This window comes from Argentina anserina, chromosome 6, assembly GCF_933775445.1.
Source record: "Argentina anserina chromosome 6, drPotAnse1.1, whole genome shotgun sequence".
In the NCBI taxonomy this organism is placed as follows: domain Eukaryota; kingdom Viridiplantae; phylum Streptophyta; class Magnoliopsida; order Rosales; family Rosaceae; genus Argentina; species Argentina anserina.
Window position 1 is genome coordinate 30,667,691 of NC_065877.1, and position 20,621 is coordinate 30,688,311.

Genomic DNA, 20,621 nt, shown 5'->3' on the forward strand with positions numbered 1-20,621 from the left:
TGAATGTATATACTCATAAAATATTTGAAGGAAGCAAATATATATACCACTGAAGAGATTGTTTGAGTGGCCATTTCATACATAAACAGAAAATCTTCATAATGCAAGATTCAAGTCCGTAGATCATAGTCATCATTCTTGAGTCCAACAATGTGACTTCTTTAAATTTCTTAATCTATTCTGGTGAGAAATTTCAAGCAAAACAAAACAAATAGGTCCCGGTCTGCAAAGTATTCCATGGTCGGAAGAATATAGAGGGGAAACAAACACCCAAGTCCGGACGACCACAAGACATCAAAATTGCATCATAAAGAAATACCTACAAATTCTTGTTCATTTTGGAAAACTAAAACAAAACAAACAAATCTCTTCTATCTACTAGTTCTTGTCAAAGCTTGGGACTATTTATTTTGTATAAACAAAATAATGCACACCAACCCTTTAAAGGTTTGCCATCACAGAAGCCTAATTTTTCTGTTTCTTCTGGGTCTCTTCTTTGATAACACCAGTGGTTGGCTTGTAAACCAATGCAGTCAAAACATCAGTTAATGCTACAAACAAGGATATCCATTGTGGACAAAGCATCATTTGAGCTTATACATTTGTGTTATACCAATTACCACATATACCATTACTAGATTCCCAAAAGATAATTAGAGAATTAGCATACTGGGATTCCAAGGAACATGTTCAAATTATCTTGGAAAGTGTCAGATAAATTGATAGACATACGTTGTCATATATATAGTCAGGGAGTTTTATGCTGTCAAATTATCATTCTGTAATAGGATCATCAGACAATTCTACTCTGTTTGTCATGAAAATATTCTCTTGTCTGCTAAGCCAACTGCAAATCATCCTTTATATACAATGTAACTTGCCTATTTTTTTCGGCAGTTGAATTCATCCACATTAGTTATCAGGTCTCAAGAACTCGACAGTGATTCTTCATTGTTGGATATGTCAGTGTTTCTTTTGATGTTTGAGTTCTCTGTATGAGGAATATATTCAGGTTTTCAGGGTCATTGATTGTCACAAATTCACTTACATAGACAAGAAACATCATCAACATTCTAAATAAACTTGCAAGTTGCAAATGGAAACACATATATGATATATTCACATCCTCCTAGATCAGCATTCACAAGGCACAATGTTTAACCTGTTTTTAAAACAATGAAAGAACATAATCAAGTAAATTTAAAAAGCGAAGAAAATTAGAGTTTAATTCATCACATCATTCCCATGAGTTTCTGTTATTGCTGCAAGACTCGGCTTCCATGTCACAATCCGTACCTTCCTTCTCCCTCCGAGAGATTTTAAGGAACTCGAAATTTCACTTGAATCACGCTCAGTTTTACTGGGAGTCTTCTCCGGTTTGTGCTTCTTCACATCAAGGCCAGCAAATGTCACATGTTTCTTGATGCCAAAAAAGGTCACATGCTTCTTGCCATCACCTTTGTTTCTGCTAATAGCTCTACAAATGGAAGCGTCTCTCTCACTTGCACCAGCAACTGCACTATCAACATGTCTCCTCTGTGAAATGATCTTAGTTGACACATCGATAGATGGTTGAGACATGAGAGAATTGGCAGAAAAATCCATCCCGGGTCTCCTTATCTTGCGACGTAGCTTCCTCAGAGTCCGGTGGGGAACAAGAAAAACTTTCTCTCCGGGCATGAGGATTGCATCCGGCTTCACTACTGAGTCCCATGGCCGTCTAAAGACTTCAGGCCTAGCAAGCAAGAAAGAAGGGTACTTCTCCAATATCTTAGCTGCATGAATAGCCATGTAGTAACTATCAACATTTCCACCCGCGTGAACAACCTTCAAAACAGAGTTACCATTCTCCTCTGACTGTGCCGGAGCTTGCTTAGGCGGCACCTGCACAAGCTTTGAGAACGGCCCCAGTTTATGGACATTGAGGAACTTGTTGAGCATGGCAACTTAGCTATACTTCTGCAGCGCTTGGACATCTACCATTGCAGTCTAGAGCAGAAACACCAGGCACCCTTTTATAACATTTTGCACATCGATGAATTCAAAGAGGCAAAAACGTGATACGTCTCTTCGGTCTAACATTAATTCATAGATGCTGATAACGGTTATATTACTAAAAGAATTAAATCTAGGCAAGCCAACAAAGGAGAGTCCGTGTTTGGATTTGTTGTAAGCACTCACCATATAGCTCCCTCCAGATCAAATCAGAGAAATTGGCCTGCAGTTTCATTTCAAACGCGTGTTCTGAAGACAAATATGTAGACTTCAACAGGTCAACAATCATCATCAAACTCATCGCATACCAAAACTGCTCATATAATATCAAGGCTTCTTTGCTTACCAAGCACAGTTCCATCCTACAAACAATGACAATGACACTGCTTGCAGGTAATCACATGCAATGGACTTCAACCTCATCAATCTTTTTCATAAGGGAGATAATAAGCATGTTCCGAAGAAATCTAAATTAGTTAGTGTTACTAGAGAACGGAGAAGGGTATATCACAAAAAGACTTCTGCACTAAGATATCAATCCATCTACATAATTCGTCAAAGGACAAGAATAAATGGCCCTAAAAACCCTGCAAACTTTGAGAAGCAATGACAGTGAACTAAAACAATTGGGATGTTTGCTTCTGTTATACCAACACAACATTTCAATACAGTTTTCCTTGCTATCAAAATTCACTTTACAGGTAAGACAGCAGAAGGAGAACAATGGAATTGGGAAAATTCTTCACCAGCCTATATCTTACCTTCCAAAACCTATAAAACCTCATATAAGAGTAAAAGAATGAAAGAGATTCTCACCACTCAACAGTAAATTCTAAGTTCAAGAACTTCCAAAGAAGTTTAGAAAGAAAAACAAAAGAGAGAAGAAAGCGGAAGAGACAAGAGGGCTTGAAACTGAGAGAAGGAGAAAATGGTAACACCATAAAGCAGCAAAAAGAGAAGACCTGCCATTTCTACCTTGACTAACTAAAACGGTCAATAACAGTTACAGGTGGATTGCACCTTTTATGTCCTCAACCCAAACAATCAGAAGAAACTATCAGCAACTTTTTTTTTCAGCCTCCTTTTACAGATTTACACTCAATCTCTGCCAAGTCGGTATCTTCTTGAAGTTTCTCTCCATCCAAAATAGTTTGAGTTGCCCAAAATAATTCTCAGTTGACTGGACTTGCAATTCTGCTATTTCAGTAGTTACTAGGCCAGTTCATTTGTTGTGCGTGCTGAGGCTGCTGATAAACATTCCCCCCAGGTCCCACCATGTCAACGGCCCCAGCCATGGGTTGGGACTGTTGCAGAAGTGGATGTACGGCTGCAGCTGATACTGCTTGTGCAGGGTGGTATAGACCAGCAAAAGTACCATGGCTGGCCTGCGTCGGAGTGAAAGTCACATGCTGACTCTGAGTGGGAAGGTTGTAAAATGAGCTTGTTAAGCTTGGCATTTCTCGGTTAGGTGCAGCAATCCATACGGACGAACCTTCACTCTGTAGAAAAGCACAATTTGTATATAACTATCAGTCTATCATCATGCAGTTCTAGAGAAATAGTAGAAGTTGATGTCCTCAGAAACAAGAAAAGGTCAAAGCAAAATCTACACTCCAACATTCTTAACTATTGGACTACCATTCCAAAGGCAAAAGGGGCAACAAAAGATCAATAGGTAACGATTAAAACCAACCTGCTGTCCAGTTATGTACACATTATTCTCCTTGAACTGAGATGTGCTAAGATCTTCATTAGTAGTAGTGTTTCCCGCAGTCGTAGCAGGACTGGGATTATAACCAGCCGGGGAAGAGCCGTAAGGGCCATATCCACTTGCCATTCCCATGTGATTTGAGTTTCCTGTATTAGTCCCTGCTTTGTATTGTGGCAAAGAGTATTTGACTCCTGTGGCAGCAGCTGTTGGTGGAGCTGGATACACACCACCTGCTTGAGGTTGTTGAGGAAACGCCCCATTACCCAAATATTGGTGGATGGGAGGTGGAACGTAGAATGGGTTGTAGTAATGACCGTAAGGAATATAGTTTGGATAATGAGATATGTGCATCCCAGCTGGTGATCGGAAGACAGGAACTGGCTGCTGCTGAGTAACAGCTATTGAGCTTTGCACAAGCCCTGAAGCCTGTGTCACCAATGGTGTTGGACCAGCTGCCGAAAGAACCCCACCCTGCAGATAGTATAATAGCATTAAAAGAAAGGGCAAAACTAACATTCCAGCACAAGATTCTTAGACTGAGATACCCTAAAACTTCTAAGTTAGAGAACAATAATTAGATCAAAACTTTAGCCACTGCTTCATAATATTCAAGAACATGTAAGGTAGCAAATCCTGACAACTAGATAGTCTACACTGATCCACGCTTTCATGAGAAGAGAACACAGGTGAATTTCAAGATCAGACATGAGGAGGTGCTTGACCAAATAATGTCTTTGCTCCAGGCAGGCAAGTGGACTGCTACTTGCTAGTGTGCATAGTGAAGGTGTTTAAACACAATTAATTTTCAAAATTAAAGAACTAATCAGGTATTATTGTTATTTACCCTACAAGATAAAATTATCCAGATAGCTTGTACTGCTTAGCAACAAACTTCTGCCGAGTAGCTTAATAAGTTTTCTGCCACACAATTCTGCGCAAATGTAGTACTGAAAAATAAAAAGGATAATGAAAATGAAGAGCACAAACACGAGCACGCACACACAAACAAAACACAACCACCATGGCACCACCAATATCAAAAATAAAGAATCAAGTAGGAGCTGCATTAACATGAGAAGTAATGAAGGAATATTAAGTTATGAAAACTCCACCAGTCTACATATGAGCTTGCATTGCACTCATGAAAAACTATTTTCCTCTCGACTGGAATGAAAAATGAACTATAAATGCAAACTAAGATGCAAACCTCTTGCGGAGACAGAGAACTTGGAGGCAATACTCCAACATTGCCATTATACTTTGTGGACACTCCAGGAGATGGAAAAGGAGAAAGATGGCCATCACTATCAGCACCTGAGCGGTAAAATTGGGCATAATAACTTGCTGGGTCAAAAGGTTGCTGTACCTGTGGATACACAGTTACAATGACTATCAATCCATTGCAAAATAAGAGAAACATCTAACATCCAAGTTCACAACTTGAATCAGTTGACAAATGTTTCAACATTAGTCAAAAAGTTCAAATTTAGAAGTTATTGCACATCTATGCTTGCACTCTGATTAGTTGGGATAAAGAGTTAGTTATAATGTAGGAGTTGCAAAATCAAAATATTCAGATGGCAACGGCTTAGGTTTGTGAACTTACAACAAAGCTTGGAAGCCGAGATATATCACGTGCTTGAGACTCGGAGTTTTCAAATGCCGCAAGCTGACTCCCTAAAATTGGAGGAACAATTCCAAAACTGTAATTCGGAGCAGTATTAGCCACCGGGAGCTGATGACCTCCGGACGCCAATACGGTGTCATGCTTATGTTCATTATGTCCTTGGGCTGCACTGGATGTGACATCGCCCTCACCAGATGATAGGTTTTCAAGTATTTGTGTCGGTGATTGCGGACAATCAGGAAAATCACTCTCATCAGCACTTGCCAACACATATTGATTGCTGGATCACATGTTAACAAAATCAGATCAGCATCTTTTAAGAGAAATGTCCCCACATGAAGGATAGAAATACAGGGATTTGAAGTAAATTTTTGTCAACTTATGAACAGTATGATAAATTCAAACAGAGGCTAACCAAAGTGATAAAAAAAAATCATAAATGTTTGAGGGAATGAGATCATACTCATTATTAGGGTTTAACAATATTCTTGTTTTCCCGCAAAATGCAATAAACACAAAGCTGTTTTAGTAGATAGTTATCACACAAACCTTGAGGACTGTTCCTCCGCAGATTCTTCAATAACCTGAGAAGTTTCAGATCGAGGTGTAGAGCTCTTCTCGCTCTCAGGACCACTGACATAGCTATTTGTTACGCCAAATGTTGCCCCAAAACTTCCAAAACTCAACTTGTTTCGCTCAGACTCAGGAACATGTATATGATTCGGAAGAATAACTAATTTGCGCTGTGGAAGCTGTAATTCATCTAGCTTCTTCTGCAGTTTTGAAGTTGCATCTTCCGAATCAAGGACACTTGAAACAGGCTGTGACTGTGAAGGAACCTCTACCAAATCAGCAGGCACCTCAGACGCAGCTATATTAGCTGTTGCCTGCCCTTGAACAACAGCAGGAACTATCGGCTTTGGTTTCCACTCCTTGTTGGTACCAACTGCTAAAGTAGGGATCATAAATTACATAAATTTTGGTTAAGACTATCATGAACATTTGAGCAAATAAAAGAACGTCATCAGCTGTATTTTTCCTTGAGAAAAATTATATACAAAACTTAGGCATAATGTATGCACCATAGCTTCTTTATTATTATTATTATAATTATTATTATTATTATTATAATTATTATTATTATAATTATTATTATTATTATTATTATTGTGTTGTTGTTTCTTAGTTCATCATAAAAATTATCATTGAGGCTATAATCAAGCACAATGCCATAGATAGAGAAAACTCTGATATTTCTTGATAAGAATATTTTAACCATAAAAGAGATAGAGAGAGAACTAAGCAAATGGAACCAGAGGAAAAAGACAGACTGTGATTTGTCAAGTAACAAAACAGACTTCTATTATAACCATTCTCCTTTTTAAAAATGTAAAAGACAGCAACACGCCAGAGGTGGTGAATCAATTTTAATAATTACTTGCAAATTAACCGATCATTTAGCATTCCGATCAATATGATTAGATGTTTCAAAATGATAAGTACAACCACGGTAATAAAAAAAATATAAAAAAACAAAAGCTCAACAATACAATAACAATCATTACAATTTCCTTGTATGTTTACTCTGTTGGGAAGCAGTCAAGGTAAAGCTTAAATTGTAATAGAATCCTACAGTTTCTCAGAGACCATGATATAAATAGACAGCATAATTATTTATTTAACAGCAGACAGACAGACAGACAAAACTAATTCATTACCTTTTTGGGTGCCAGTTAGTTGCTGCGACCGGCTACTATAATTAGATGATGGCCGACTAACCGAACCCCCATGAGTTGATGTAGATGAAGGATGTGAAATATCAGAGGCCTGATTTTTCCCAACTCCCAGTGTTTTGCTTGTTTTTCCATGTGCTAAAGAGCTGCCAACCTCAGAAGCTGCTATATTGTCACCCAGAAAAAGCAACTATTAGTTACACATAATTATTTTTCTCTTGTCTACTAGTTAGCAGTTTCTAGATACTCAAGGAGAGCAAATAAATAATCTTTGATCAAATAGAATTCTGCATAAATTCTAGTTGCAATTGGCTTACTCGCAACTTCACGTTTGATTGTGCCCACAGAACCTGGGAGCCGTGAATCATTAGATGGCACCAGTACAGGATCTGATGAGGAGAAGCATACTCCCAACGTAGACACTGGGTTTGGCAAAGCTGAGTTACTGCTGGAACTTGGAGCAGCCTGCTCATGCAAGTCCTCATTGCCAAATGCACTCCTGGGATCTTTTTTTGCATCCTCTGGGGAGGCCAAGCTACCCGGATTATCTCCAATCAATGATAAACTTATATCAGCACTAGTTCCAGAAGATGACTTCGAGGTAGGCCCCATAGTAGTAGTTCCAGAAACCACATTGGTAGGACCACCCACAATTGCAGGTACAGTTCTGTAAAAGATTTTAAACATAAATGTTCACATTGTATTTATAAAAATAAAATTCAGAAAAAAAGGGCCTTGAGAAACGTAAAAAATGCATCGCCATCTAAAGTATAGCCACCTTGTTGTGAGATTTCTCTCTTTAGTTTTTGTCTCCCGAGAGGTTGGCAAAGAGGGGGCAACACCTTTCTCTGTAACCTGAGCAGGTCCATTCTCAGTTCCAGGACCTGAGTTCCTGCCGCCACCAGCATCTTACAGGTAGACAATAAGAAATTTAGCTTGGTTGAATATTAATGGCATATACTTTAAAACTGTTATATAAATAACACAGCATGTTAACGAATATTCCCTCTAACGACGAAGGGCCAGAAATACCCAAAAAAAAACAGTTTAACACAGCTAAATGTTTGAATACTGAGCCTCATACAAATTCTATTTGAACTTCACTCACCATGTGATATATGACGAGCTGAAAAATTCCCCCGACCACCCCTAGCCCCCTTACCCTGCATTCCAGGTCTCCACCGCGGCTCTGCAGACTCCTTGTTGTTCAGATTCTGCAAGGTTTACAACAATCAGTTGAGACCCAAAATTAAAAGGAAATACCATCTGTATCAGAAGTAAATAATAAGTGCTTTCTGTTTTTCTTTTTTAATAAACAGTACAGTTGCTTCATGATAGAAGAAGTCCCACTACATGACCGACCAGCTGGGATATATAATATCTTACCTCTTTTCTCTTGTCACGCTTCCTTTTTACCTCATGAAAAGGATCTGTAGACCAGCATATATGTTATTATTTAAAACAAAGTAGAAATTAAAGGAAACAAGAAGAGCAGAATGATTAAGTAGATAGAATTGTTCAAATAGTATCAATGCACATGCAGGCATTAACTTTATTTTGTCTGTTAGCAGCTACCATGCAGGAAATGCACCACAACCACAGGCCAAGAATGAGAAGTGGCACCTATAATGAATTGCCTATGAGTAGATTCAAATGTCAACGTGTGTGCGGGAGAGGGAAGGGAAGAGATCTAAGAATGTTCAGTTGTCTAACAGCTTCCTACACTAGCAAAAGTCAACATATAAATCTTGCATTGGCACTGCAAGTTGAAAACAACCAATGGACACTCAGCAACATTGATGTCCACATCCTCACTCCTAAGATTACTCAATAATGTTTCGGCCACTAACACAATAAAACGATAAAGCACAAAGACATCTTTGATTTTCCGCTATTCGCTGTTACTAAAGGCTTTGCATTGTACTTAACCAGGTGCTAAAAAAATCCTGTTGGGAGTGCTAATCTTTGTGAAAGCCATACATCAAAACTGAACAATGTCAGATGCAACAATAACACTTACAGAACATAGCTCAAATACTTTGGACCCGAAGCTGATAACTAGGTTTTGTTTCCTTTTACACCTATGTTCATGACTACAAATGAACAACTATACCTACCAACAGTATCTCAACATCAACTAAGAGAACAGGATTTGTGAAAGCTATTAACTACTCCTGGTCCCCAAAAATGACCACAGGCTCAACACAAAATGAAATCCTAATCATAAATTTACACGCAAACCGACATAGTAGTAGAGCTTAATCCATAATTACAATATCACTATATCAGAACCAACCTAAACCTCATTAAAAGCACACAAACAGTGAAACCCCATCATAGCAAATCAAAAACCCAACTCAATTCACACTCCCACACAATCCAAAACCAAATCAAACCCGAATGAAACACCCCAAAACAAACCAAAACCCAGCACCAAAGACAACAACTTTACCACACAGATCACATCAAAGTAACCAAACCAAAATCGACCACCAATCAAAAGCCAAGGGCATCAAAATTGAAAAGGGTACCCTGAAGGAGAAGCTTCTGGACGGTCTCATTGGGATCCATGTTACATTCCTTGAGCATTGCATAGATTTCATCCTCGCTGTGATTGCCTGTGATCTCTTTGATGTCCTGGATCGTCTTCCTCACACTGGTTGGGCTTGAAACCCTAAACCCACCACCACTGGTCATCTTTGCAGACCCAGAAAAGCCTAAAGACCCAGACTTTATAGCTTCTGAGGGGGAATGTGAAATAGGGTAGAGACCAAAACGCACGCAGAGGGTGAAATTTGCAGGGTTGGGGATTTTGAAGAAGATGAGCACTATATCAACATGAACAAAACAAAGGAAAACAAAAAAAAAGTTGGGAAATAAAAATGAAAAAGATTGCAACTTTTTGATGGGTGATTTTGAATTGATCTAAAGACAAGTACGAGAGAAGAATGAGAAGGAGAACAAGAAGAGAGAAGGGGGAGGGAGAGAGAAGGGGGAGGGAGCTAAATGGAAGTGTTTTTGGAGTGTAGGGCTTTTTGGATTTTCTCTATTTTAATTGTTTTTTTTTTTGGGTAAATCTTTTATTTTTGGTGATCAATTTGATTCCCATTTTGCATCAGAGAAGAAAATTACCCCATTGGTTCTTTAAAATGTGTTTGATTTGGGGTTAGTCAGAAGACAGCAGACTGAGCATTTTCCCATTGATTTGATATGAATGAATAATTAATGGAACCAAGTGGAATCCTTGCTCCATTTTTTGCAGTAGAAAACCTTTCAGAGTGTGTTTGTTATCCTAGCTCAATCATACCACTGCCTTTACATGATGGAATTGTAGACCTTTGGTACTTGGTAGGTTAGTTTGGTCCTCCATTTTTCTTTTTCTTTTTTTCAATTAAAAGAGTTCTAGGTATATACAATAACTCAAGTCAAGCCAATCAAGGTGAGAACATTATTCAATTCTTAGGAAAACCCAAAATGCATATGAACACCATTGAAGGTAACATATATTTATTTTTCTTTGTAATGGTTTAAATGACGTAATGACATATTTGCATCTTTCGAGCATTTTCAGGTTAATTTAATGAAATTGAATTCGTTGTCATCCAACATATATATTCTTTGTAAGCCAATGTATAGATTGACTGTCATTTATCACATTATTCACGTAGATTCATTGTCATCTTATTGATGTGTTTATTGTAATTCCATGAGGTATTCCCGAAATGGAGACATGGTGCATGCATGACATTGCATTGGTATGAATCGATATTAGGGTATTCCAAATGGATTTAAAATGTATGCATGTCATTTTATTAGTTTGAGTATATATCTTGATTTATTGTATTCAACGAGGTCATTCAAATGACAACTTTGGTTGGTTCAAATATGTAACCATGGTCGCAATCATATATTATTCTAGTTTTGATTGCTTCTTAATTTTTACAAGTCACTTAGTTTATTGTATCAATTTTGTTAAATTATTTATTATTTTAAATTTTTCAAGTACTTTCGTTTAGTTCAAAATTCTATATAATTTTTTTTTATCTCTTATGATTTTTGGTTTAGTTGATTGTGTCATGGTCTTGGAGTTTCTACATCCCTCGCGTATGGTAGGCTGTATTTTTTTTTTTTTGCCCTTTGGTATGTATTACTTTCAAAAACAAGGACCGTATATGGTTATAAATTGTAGTTTTCACCATGATATATGATTATGCGAGTAAAGGTTTGTCCCTAAAATGTTAGTTAGAATACTTTCGTAGCTTGACAAGACATTCCCGAGGTTTATTGCGTCATCATTGGTGTATTATTATGAGCGTGTTTGTAAATCGCCTTTTTAATATGTGGTTTAGTATTGAGCCCTTTAGTATTCTTATGCTACAATGTGAAAGATTACGAGGATAAATTATGAATTTTCAGTCATATTTCATGTAATATTCAAAATTATAGTGATTAGAGATGAATTTTACTAGTCATGGCGTTTGTTCTTCTTCTCTATCAATTAAAGAACAGTCATGGATAGAGCTTGTCATCCCATAATGAAATAGAAAATCTATGCATGGTATAAATTATTATTGTGCTTAATTTGCGATGGAGTAGGTGAATATTGATGGAATTATCAGACCAGGCTGATCAGCGACGGTTCTTGCCGGTAGAATATACTTAAGTAGTTAAAAGGGATCGTAATTATGATGATAGTTGTTAGGAGTATAAGGAAACTGTGCTAACTAGCCAAGAGACTAGTTATTATAAAAAAATATTAGCTTTTAAACAAAATTTATGATAACTTTGATTTCAATCATTCTAGCTATTTATAAGTTAGAATTAAATTTAGCTAAAAACTCTAGCTAAATATAGCTAGAAAATAGAAAGAAAATAACTCTAGCTAAATTATATTGTGTGTTGAAATATAAATTAACTTAAAAAATAGTTAACATTGTTGTAGTACAACCCATTATGAGAGTAGCTAAATGTTGTTTTTAGCTATTTTTAACTATTAAAATCTATAACACTGTTGGAGATGCCCAAATGCAATCTATTAGCCACTAGTGTTACTACCAAAGAATGATTATCATTCACCAATTTTGGAATTAACTTTTCGTATTATTATATGCTGCACGATTAGTTGGGTGGATCTTGGGTTTGACTAATGACCAATCTACTTATTTAGGGTGTGCATACCCCTCTTTTTATAATTGTTTGGAGACTAATGTTCAAGTGCCAATGTAATCAATTAGTTTAAGGAAGATATCACTTTTTTAGTTCTAAATTGACTTTTGGTATAAACCTAGGAAAACATTTGATCAATATTGTTGTGTGACTTACGTACTGTCTTATCGAAGATATGAAGTATAACACAAATCTGGACAAGAGGCTCTAAGCCTCTGAGTGGATGATTTCAAATAAACTAATATTATGTGATGAGGATATGTCAATCAAAATTTATAATTATATGTAATTTATACCATATGAGCTGAAGACATCTAACTCAAGTACACTCCACTATCATATTTGAAGTATTCTATCCTTCTGATTTCAATCTCATCCAAGTTAAGACAAGTAATGAAACTCTTCCCTGTCATCTTTTGATATATAGTGTTTCTCTACTACTATTTTTCAGTATGTCCGATTTGATTGACTCAGAGTATGAGCGTCGCCTCTTTCTTCAAGCTCCGTTGTTCAGTTTGATCATGCTCTAGAGGTTTCGACTTGCAATTTCTTATTTGGACCAAATTCATCAGTAGGCCCAAAGGGAGTTGTTCCACCCCTCAAGGCCCAACACACAAAACCAACCCGGTTTAACTTTAACCCAATCTCTACGAGTTAACCCCGTTAAACCGACCCTGTAAAAAACGCACCGCCTCTGTAAATAACAGCATGGCGTCTATAAAAGCAGCTTCTAATTTTACTGGATTGCCTCCAAAACCTAAAAAATCGCTTCCACATCTCTCTCTCTCTGAAAATCCTTCACCACCAAATCGGACATGGCTTCCAAGAAAGGCGACTTCAACCCTCACTCCGGCGACGGCGCTAGCCCTGGGTCAGCTCCCCTTCCCTCTCTATCTCTCCGATGCCCTAATCATCCATATCTGAACATTAAGCTAATGAATTTTCCATTTTTTTTTGCTGCAGAAAAATCTTCATCGGAGGCTTGGCCAAAAACACCACCCTCGGTAAGATGATGAACATTAAGTTGATATTTTATGTATTCTGCTGAGTTCGATTAGGTATTTATATTTATTTTTATTGCGAATTGCTCATTATCTGATTGATGTGGCTGCAGAGACGTTCATTAAGCACTTTGAGAAGTACGGGGAGATTATAGACTCTGTGATCATGAAGGACCGCCAAACCGGGATCCCTCGGGGTTTCGGCTTCATTACATACTCCGATCCCTCTGTTGTTGATCAGGTTATCCAAGAGACTCACGTCATTAATGACAAGCAGGTAAGCTTCGGCTTATTTGTTTAGAAAATTCAATTTCGGCTAGTTAGGATAGGATAGAATAATTTGATTTTGATAGCTGGCACGCATTTTTTGACTAGGTTGAGATTAAGAGAACTATTCCGAAAGGTGCTGGGCAGGCTAACGATTTCAAGACTAAGAAAGTTTTTGTAGGCGGGATTCCGAGAACTGTTACGGAAGGTCTGTGTGTGTTATCTTCTTACATGGAGTGTTGTTTTTGGTGCTTTAAATTGTGTTGCACATCTGATTTGTTTTGTGTTTATTTGAACATCAGATGAACTGAAGGATTTCTTTTCTAAGTATGGTAATGTGGAGGAGCATCAGATCATACGCGAGCATGCCACTAACCGCTCTCGAGGGTTTGGATTTGTTGTTTTCGAGAGTGAAAAAGTTGTTGATAACTTGCTGGCCAATGGTAACAAAATTGATATGGATGGAACACAGGTGAGTTTTTGGCAACGGTCTTTGACGGTATTTGGTGTATGCTACGTATATGTTTTATATAAAGGAACAATAAGAGGTTTTATTTTAAAGTATCTTCCTAATTGTAAGCACGTGTGTATTTTTATCTCTCTCTCTCTCGAGTCTTATACAACTTTTACGTTCCCTTTTTCTACATAAGTGGGCTTGAATGCAGGGTGTTAGGTAGTCCAGGTCTCAGGAACGAATTTGTTAAGTAAGAGCTTAGGTTAACTTGCTTCTTTATTGTAGGTTGAGATCAAGAAGGCTGAACCGAAGAAGGCCTCAAACCCTGCTCATGTTCCTGCCTTCAGTAGAGACTCTAGGCCACAACCATACCCTGCTAGTTATGATTTAGCTGGTAACACATATAGTGGTTATGGCCTTCCTCCTTATGGCCCTCCTTCCTATAGGTCACATGGGGATTTTGGCAATAGGTTTGATAATTACAATGGTTATTCAGATGCTAATGACATTGGTGTTGGTTTCGAGGGTATCCGAGGTGGTCCTTTTCCTGGTTATCATGGAGATTCTTCATTTGGGTATCCTAGTAGATTTTCATCCTATCGTGGTGGGCTTGGTGAGGGATATGGTGGTAACGGGTTAGGTGCATATGGGCGTGAAGCTCGGGGCTATGGAAGTTATGCCGGTGCAGTCTCAGGTGATGGTTATGAATCAGGGCCTGGTGCTAGTTATGAAGGTCCACGAGGCTTGTATGGAGCTAGTAGGGGGGCAGGTTATGGTGGCAGTAGTCGTTACCACCCTTATGGAAGGTAGAATTGTGTCTAAGCTTTCGTAGAGAAGTTGCTTGCTGGTTCCATCGTACCTAGGCACTACCTCAAGAGGCACTAGCTAGAAGAGCAGAAGAACCACTAGTTTCACCCTGTTGCAAGTTTAGATCATCATCAATTTAGAAGACTTTGTTATGTTTAGTCATATGTTTTCTGTCCTTTTGATAGTTAGAAGCGGTTACAGTTATGTGGTGACGTTTATTAGAATCAACTTAGTGTAGTTTGTGTTCTGATATTCATTTGATTTTAAGCACTGTGTGCCAGTTTTTTGTTTTTTTGGTTGGCTATTATGCATTGTTGGGAGATGATTAGTGAATTAGCTAGTTCACTTATGTCCACACTGGTCATGAATGTAGACCAATTATCTTTATTTACCTAAGAGCGTGCATTGTTGTGAGATAATTAGTGAAGTAGTTTACATATGTCCACACAGGCTACAAATTTGGATTGATTGCAATTGTAGGTTCTTTAACAGCTATGGCCAGCAAGTAGAAAATATCTGTTACCATTGTTTTCTTCTGGTGGTAACTAGTACCATAAATTACTTGGTTTACAGTTTCAGATTGATAGTGGACAGGTTTTGCATTGTCTCAAGTCACATAATTACATAAGGATTGGACCGGCACGTCCCTTAGTTTCAGACTCATGCTTATGACTATTCTCAGTTAACATATATTATCATCAGGAATTGAAAATATCTGTTGTGTAGTTCTTAAAGGAGGTCCATGGGGCCTGAGCCAAAGATGAATCCAAGCTCAACATCCGCTTCTCGTGGATAAGCTTCTCTCAGACTCTGCATATGAGGGGCATGGAGGAAAGATGCACGCTCCCTGAAGATTTATGTCTGTCCATGGCCCTAAAATTAGCGGACTCCATTGATCTCTTTGTGATTGGAGCCTGCAATGTGAGAATGTGATTCACAATTGTCCTTCAAGAGACGTGCAAGGTGAGAACGTGCCTCCGTCTTCCAAGAGACAACCGCAGGTTACTGCAAGGGGTCGAGGTGCGAGATCATGAGCAATCTTTTAAATCGGTGCAAATGCCTTATAATTGGGATGTATATTTCTCGTACCAATTGGATTTGGAAAATAGAAGCTACCCTCTGTCCTTGAATGGTCGACTTTGGTACTTGATCAAAATTGAACCATAACATGAGAGAAACAAGTAACAAAATATGGAATTGCAGAAACATTCAAATCTCCGATGGTTCCTGTTTTGATTTTTTCTTTTCAAAGTTTCTTTGAGCTGGATTTTGTCATAGTAGCCGACTCTATTTTATAGGAGCATGCCCGAGAGAAGATAAGTGGTTTTTCCACGTGACTCACTTGTAAAGCCACACGTGTCAATAACATTTCTCACAATAAAATACCGGATACGGTTCAGTTGTCGTAACTCGAGGAAATGGAGAGTCAAAACTACCGAAACTAGCCCTGGGATACCAGTCGCAACGCCATACGCCCTTCCCAAGATCCTTACAGTCGTTTTGATAATCTCGTACCCCACAAGCCACAATGTTCTAATTACTTTCCTCTACAAAAGAAAGACCAAACAAGCTCACACACACGGCAACGAGCTCAATCCTCTTTTCTTTGAGAATAATCGGGACGATCCTAATTCTTGTTTTGAAGCAGCAGAGGTATCAAGCCCGGAGATCCTTTTGTGTTGTGATCTGATTTGATTTGCTTTTATTGATGATCTTGTTCGTTTCTGTTTTCGATGATGAATATCAATTTGTACATGTGTTGTGTGTGCCATTAGAGATTCAATCTGTGTCTATTGATCAACAATCGTTTTTATTGTATTAATCCAATGCATTCAGTGATGGAGGATACTGAAGGGAGCTTCATGAACTCGGTTCCGGAAAACACGGGTGGTCCTGTTGGTGTTGATCATTTGTCTTTTCTCAAAGACTATGGAATCTTTGGGATACTGGGGGCGGTTATTGTCGCGCTACTCGTACCCGTGTTGCTGTCAGCTGTGTTTATGGGGAAGAAGAGGAAGCAGCGTGGAGTTCCTGCTCAGGTTGGCGGCGAGGAAGGCTACACAATGCGGAACATTCGAGTTAATGAGTTGATTGAATCACCTGATGGGGAGGCAACCACTGTGCCGGCCTTGTTTGAGATGTCGTGTGAGAAGTATGGGCCTAATCAGTTTCTTGGAACCAGGAAGTTGATTGGGAGGGAGCTTGTCACGGCTAGTAGTGGCAAGAAGTTTGAGAAGCTTCACTTGGGGGAGTATGAGTGGCAGACTTACAGGCAGGTGTATGATCGTGCTTGTAGCTTTGCGTCGGGGCTTATTAAGTTGGGGCATAATGTGGATACTCGTGCCGCGATTTTTGCTGATACTTGTGCAGAGTGGTTTATAGCATTTCAGGTAGTCTTCAACTTGTTAATGTGCCTGCCTTTTGGTTTCTGATGTTGTGATTTAAGGAGTTGGTTTATTTTCTGTTTCAGGGGTGCTTCCGGCAGAATCTTACTGTTGTTACCATCTATTCTTCCCTAGGTGAAGATGCCTTGATCCACTCGCTTCATGAGGTCAGTTGCTGTTAATTACTTCATTCTAGAAACTTTATTAAACCTTTGATGTATGAATGATTTATGTTAAGCAAATGGTGCTCTATTGCTACAATGTAACAATATATAAAGGGTGGAGAAGTTGGAGTCCTCAATTTAAGCTCTATTGTTTTTGGCAGACTCAAGTATCAACATTGATCTGTGATTCAAAGCAGTTGAAAAGGCTGGCTGCCATAAGCTCAAGCCTATCCAGCATAAAAAATGTAATATATTTTGATAACGAGGCAAGTTCAGATGCTGAAGAATGTGAAAGTAATAGCAATTGGGCAGTCAGATCCATTTCTGAAGTTGAGAAACTTGGACAAGAAAGTTCTGTTCATCCACGTTTACCTTCTAAGAATGATGTTGCTGTTATTATGTATACGAGCGGCAGTACAGGTCTGCCAAAGGTTTGTTCCCATTATCTTCCATCCCCTAGTTGTATATCTTTTGTTGACTGCGGAAGCTAAACAGATTCAAACAGCATGTTTAAAATTTTGGCTGTTCGACTGTTAATTGAATAATTGATTACAGAAGTCCTAAAACTGAGTGTTGGCTTCCTTTAACATCATTGAGTGGCGTTGATGCAGGGAGTCATGATAACTCATGGCAATATTGTAGCCACTACAACAGCGGTTATGAGAGTGATTCCAAATCTGGGTAGCACTGATGCATACTTAGCATACTTGCCCTTAGCTCATGTTTTTGAATTGGCTGCAGAGGTAAGTTTCATTGGAAATTTGTTATACTAATTTATATTCAATATTCGATGAAATTATAATATTGTTGTTTGTCCAGTCTGTGATGATGGCTTCAGGTGTTAAAGTTGGTTATGGTTCCGCATTGACTTTAACTGACACTTCAAATAAAATTAAGAAAGGAACCAAGGGAGATGTTTCTGCGTTGAAGCCGACTCTCATGACTACGGTTCCTGCTATTATAGATCGCATTCGAGACGCTGTTTTTAAGAAGGTAAATAGTGGATCACCTTGCCTGCGATTTTATAGTAGCTTCTGTAATTTGTTCATAAAGTGTAGGTTGAGTTTTTTTCCTATACCAATAGCTATGATGTATTGTAGGTTGAGGAGAAAGGGGGGATATCAAAGAAACTTTTTGACATTGGATTTAATCGGCGGCTGCCTGCTGTAGAAGGAAGCTGGTTTGGTGCTTGGGGTCTGGAAAAATTGTTTTGGGATACCTTCGTCTTTAAAGTTATACGTCTGGGGCTGGGAGGCCGTGTACGTTTTATGCTCTGTGGTGGAGCTCCTTTATCTGCTGATTCACAACGATTCATCAATATCTGCATGGGGTAAATGTTTTCTTGGCTGTTATAACTATGATTTTGCATTTCTATGGTGTTAGCTGACTATAATACTAAAATCTTGATTTAAAAACTGAAAAAATGACGAGCATCCTTATGCATCTCATAGCCAGTCAATCAATTGCCATGCATTTATATTTGTTCATTCTTTCACACCGTTGATCCCAATCTGGCATACATTTAATTACATGCGCAAGCTGTTGTTTTAAACAGGGCTCCAATTGGGCAAGCATATGGCTTGACTGAAACATTTGCTGGAGCTACGTTTTCTGAGGCGGATGACACAACAGTGGGCCGTGTTGGCCCACCCTTGCCTTGTTGTTACGTCAAGGTATAGCATATTTTAGAAAAATTTAGGATATTCATGATCAGTACAATATATGTCTTTTAAGACTAATAGTCTATCAGTGGTGTTCACGTGGTTGCTGGTCGATTGCTGACCAAAGAAATGATGCTCAATCACCCTACAGTGGAAAAAAGTTAACTCAACTTATTAGTAATTCTCTATACCTTTGAATCTGAGGGTGGTTGAGCATTTCTTTCTTGGTCAGTGATTGATCAGGTGAATATTTCTCAATATTCTATATGCCAACTCCAATGAAACTTTGCAAGTTTTACTGACGAAGAGAAGATGGATATTGAATATGTGATATGGCACTCATAGTTATACATTATTGGAAGGGTTTCAATATAAATGGATATATCTTTTATATGCAGCTTGTTTCTTGGAAAGAAGGTGGATACTTGCCATCTGACAAGCCAATGCCCCGTGGGGAGATTGTAATTGGGGGACCCAGTGTAACTGCTGGGTACTTCAATAATCAAGAAAAGACGGACGAGGTCTACAAGGTGAGATTTCTAACTTTGGCTGTTAAATTATCTTTATTAGTCTGCGTCATTGACGATTTCTTGGATACTATAGGTTGACAAGAATGGCATGCGCTGGTTTTATACTGGTGACATTGGAAGGTTCCATCCTGATGGATGCCTTGAAATTATAGATAGGAAAAAGGATATTGTTAAACTTCAGCATGGAGAATACATTTCCCTCGGAAAGGTATTAATTCTAATGTGCCATTTCTAGTATGTTGATGGATAAAACAGGTTGCAGTTTCTTCTATGTTGTTAACGACATTGGTCATGGCTTTGGTGCAGGTTGAGGCGGCATTAATAAACAGCAATTATGTGGACAGTATCATGGTATTTGCAGACCCCTTCCACAACTACTGCGTAGCTATAGTTGTCCCTGCGCGTGGCGCCCTGGAGCAGTGGGCTCAGCAAGCTGGAATCAAGTACAATGATTTTTCGGAGCTGTGTGCAAAAGGAGAAGCAGTTAGTGAGGTCCAACAGTCGCTCTCCAAGGTCCATGAGTCTTTCTTTATCAACTAAATGATTTCCGATAGTTGAGAGTTTTCTCCTCCATCTATATTTCTCTTATTCGTCTATTGTCGTGCAGATAGCAAAAGAAGCAAAATTGGACAAATTTGAACTGCCTGGAAAGATTTATTTGGCGCCTGATCCATGGACACCCGAATCAGGATTGGTTACTGCTGCTCTCAAGATCAAGAGGGAGCAGATTAAGGCCAAGTTCAAAAGTGAGATTGAGAAGTTATATGCTTGATCAAGTTTCTGTTTTCCTAGTTTTCCCAAGTTGCATGGCCTCGAGTGTATAATCAATTAATGGTGTTCTGGTCCTTTAAGCACACCCAGGCAAGAATGCTCGCTGGGATACGAAATCTCAAATCATTTTTCGATGACAGATTCCACTGATATCTAATTGTACCCGTCTTCTTTTGTTCTAAAGATAATTCTCTTCCACTTGTAATATATTCTAAAGATGAATTTGAGATTTTCCTGTGTCATTTCTTGTTAGCTGAAGGTTTTCAATAGGCCTTTAGTAATCATGCAACTTCATAGAAACTTTGCATGCAGTATATATAATCTCTTTGGGGGCTGCTCAACAGGTTCAC

General features: G+C 38.5%; 3 protein-coding genes across 5 annotated transcripts; 2 read left to right on the plus strand and 1 right to left on the minus strand.

Annotated features, from left to right (window-relative positions):
* Positions 1 to 2,502: 2,502 nt before the first annotated feature.
* LOC126799040 (GBF-interacting protein 1-like) lies at positions 2,503 to 10,011 on the minus strand. 3 transcript variants are annotated; one of them, XM_050526152.1, is made up of 11 exons: positions 9,598 to 10,011; positions 8,453 to 8,496; positions 8,175 to 8,280; positions 7,845 to 7,974; positions 7,384 to 7,733; positions 7,052 to 7,228; positions 5,883 to 6,282; positions 5,313 to 5,613; positions 4,914 to 5,072; positions 3,689 to 4,177; positions 2,503 to 3,494 (listed from the first exon to the last, which is right to left on the minus strand). In XM_050526152.1, the coding sequence occupies exons 1-11, from the start codon at positions 9,761 to 9,763 to the stop codon at positions 3,198 to 3,200; spliced, it is 2,619 nt and encodes an 872-aa protein (XP_050382109.1). In that variant the 5' UTR covers positions 9,764 to 10,011; the 3' UTR covers positions 2,503 to 3,197. The 3 variants fall into 3 exon arrangements, with proteins under 3 accessions (XP_050382109.1, XP_050382108.1, XP_050382106.1); XM_050526151.1 differs by having other exon boundaries at positions 5,883 to 6,279; positions 7,052 to 7,231; XM_050526149.1 differs by having other exon boundaries at positions 7,052 to 7,231.
* A 2,978-nt stretch (positions 10,012 to 12,989) lies between these two features.
* LOC126801181 (heterogeneous nuclear ribonucleoprotein 1-like) lies at positions 12,990 to 15,891 on the plus strand. Its single transcript, XM_050528649.1, has 6 exons — positions 12,990 to 13,103; positions 13,196 to 13,236; positions 13,347 to 13,510; positions 13,609 to 13,708; positions 13,803 to 13,972; positions 14,240 to 15,891. The coding sequence occupies exons 1-6, from the start codon at positions 13,048 to 13,050 to the stop codon at positions 14,762 to 14,764; spliced, it is 1,056 nt and encodes a 351-aa protein (XP_050384606.1). The 5' UTR covers positions 12,990 to 13,047; the 3' UTR covers positions 14,765 to 15,891.
* Positions 15,892 to 16,249: 358 nt separating this feature from the next.
* On the plus strand, positions 16,250 to 20,523 carry LOC126801179 (long chain acyl-CoA synthetase 8). Its single transcript, XM_050528648.1, has 12 exons — positions 16,250 to 16,414; positions 16,598 to 17,151; positions 17,232 to 17,312; positions 17,471 to 17,740; positions 17,921 to 18,052; positions 18,129 to 18,302; positions 18,410 to 18,639; positions 18,865 to 18,982; positions 19,369 to 19,500; positions 19,574 to 19,708; positions 19,807 to 20,013; positions 20,108 to 20,523. The coding sequence occupies exons 2-12, from the start codon at positions 16,600 to 16,602 to the stop codon at positions 20,270 to 20,272; spliced, it is 2,196 nt and encodes a 731-aa protein (XP_050384605.1). The 5' UTR covers positions 16,250 to 16,414; positions 16,598 to 16,599; the 3' UTR covers positions 20,273 to 20,523.
* Positions 20,524 to 20,621: the final 98 nt, after the last annotated feature.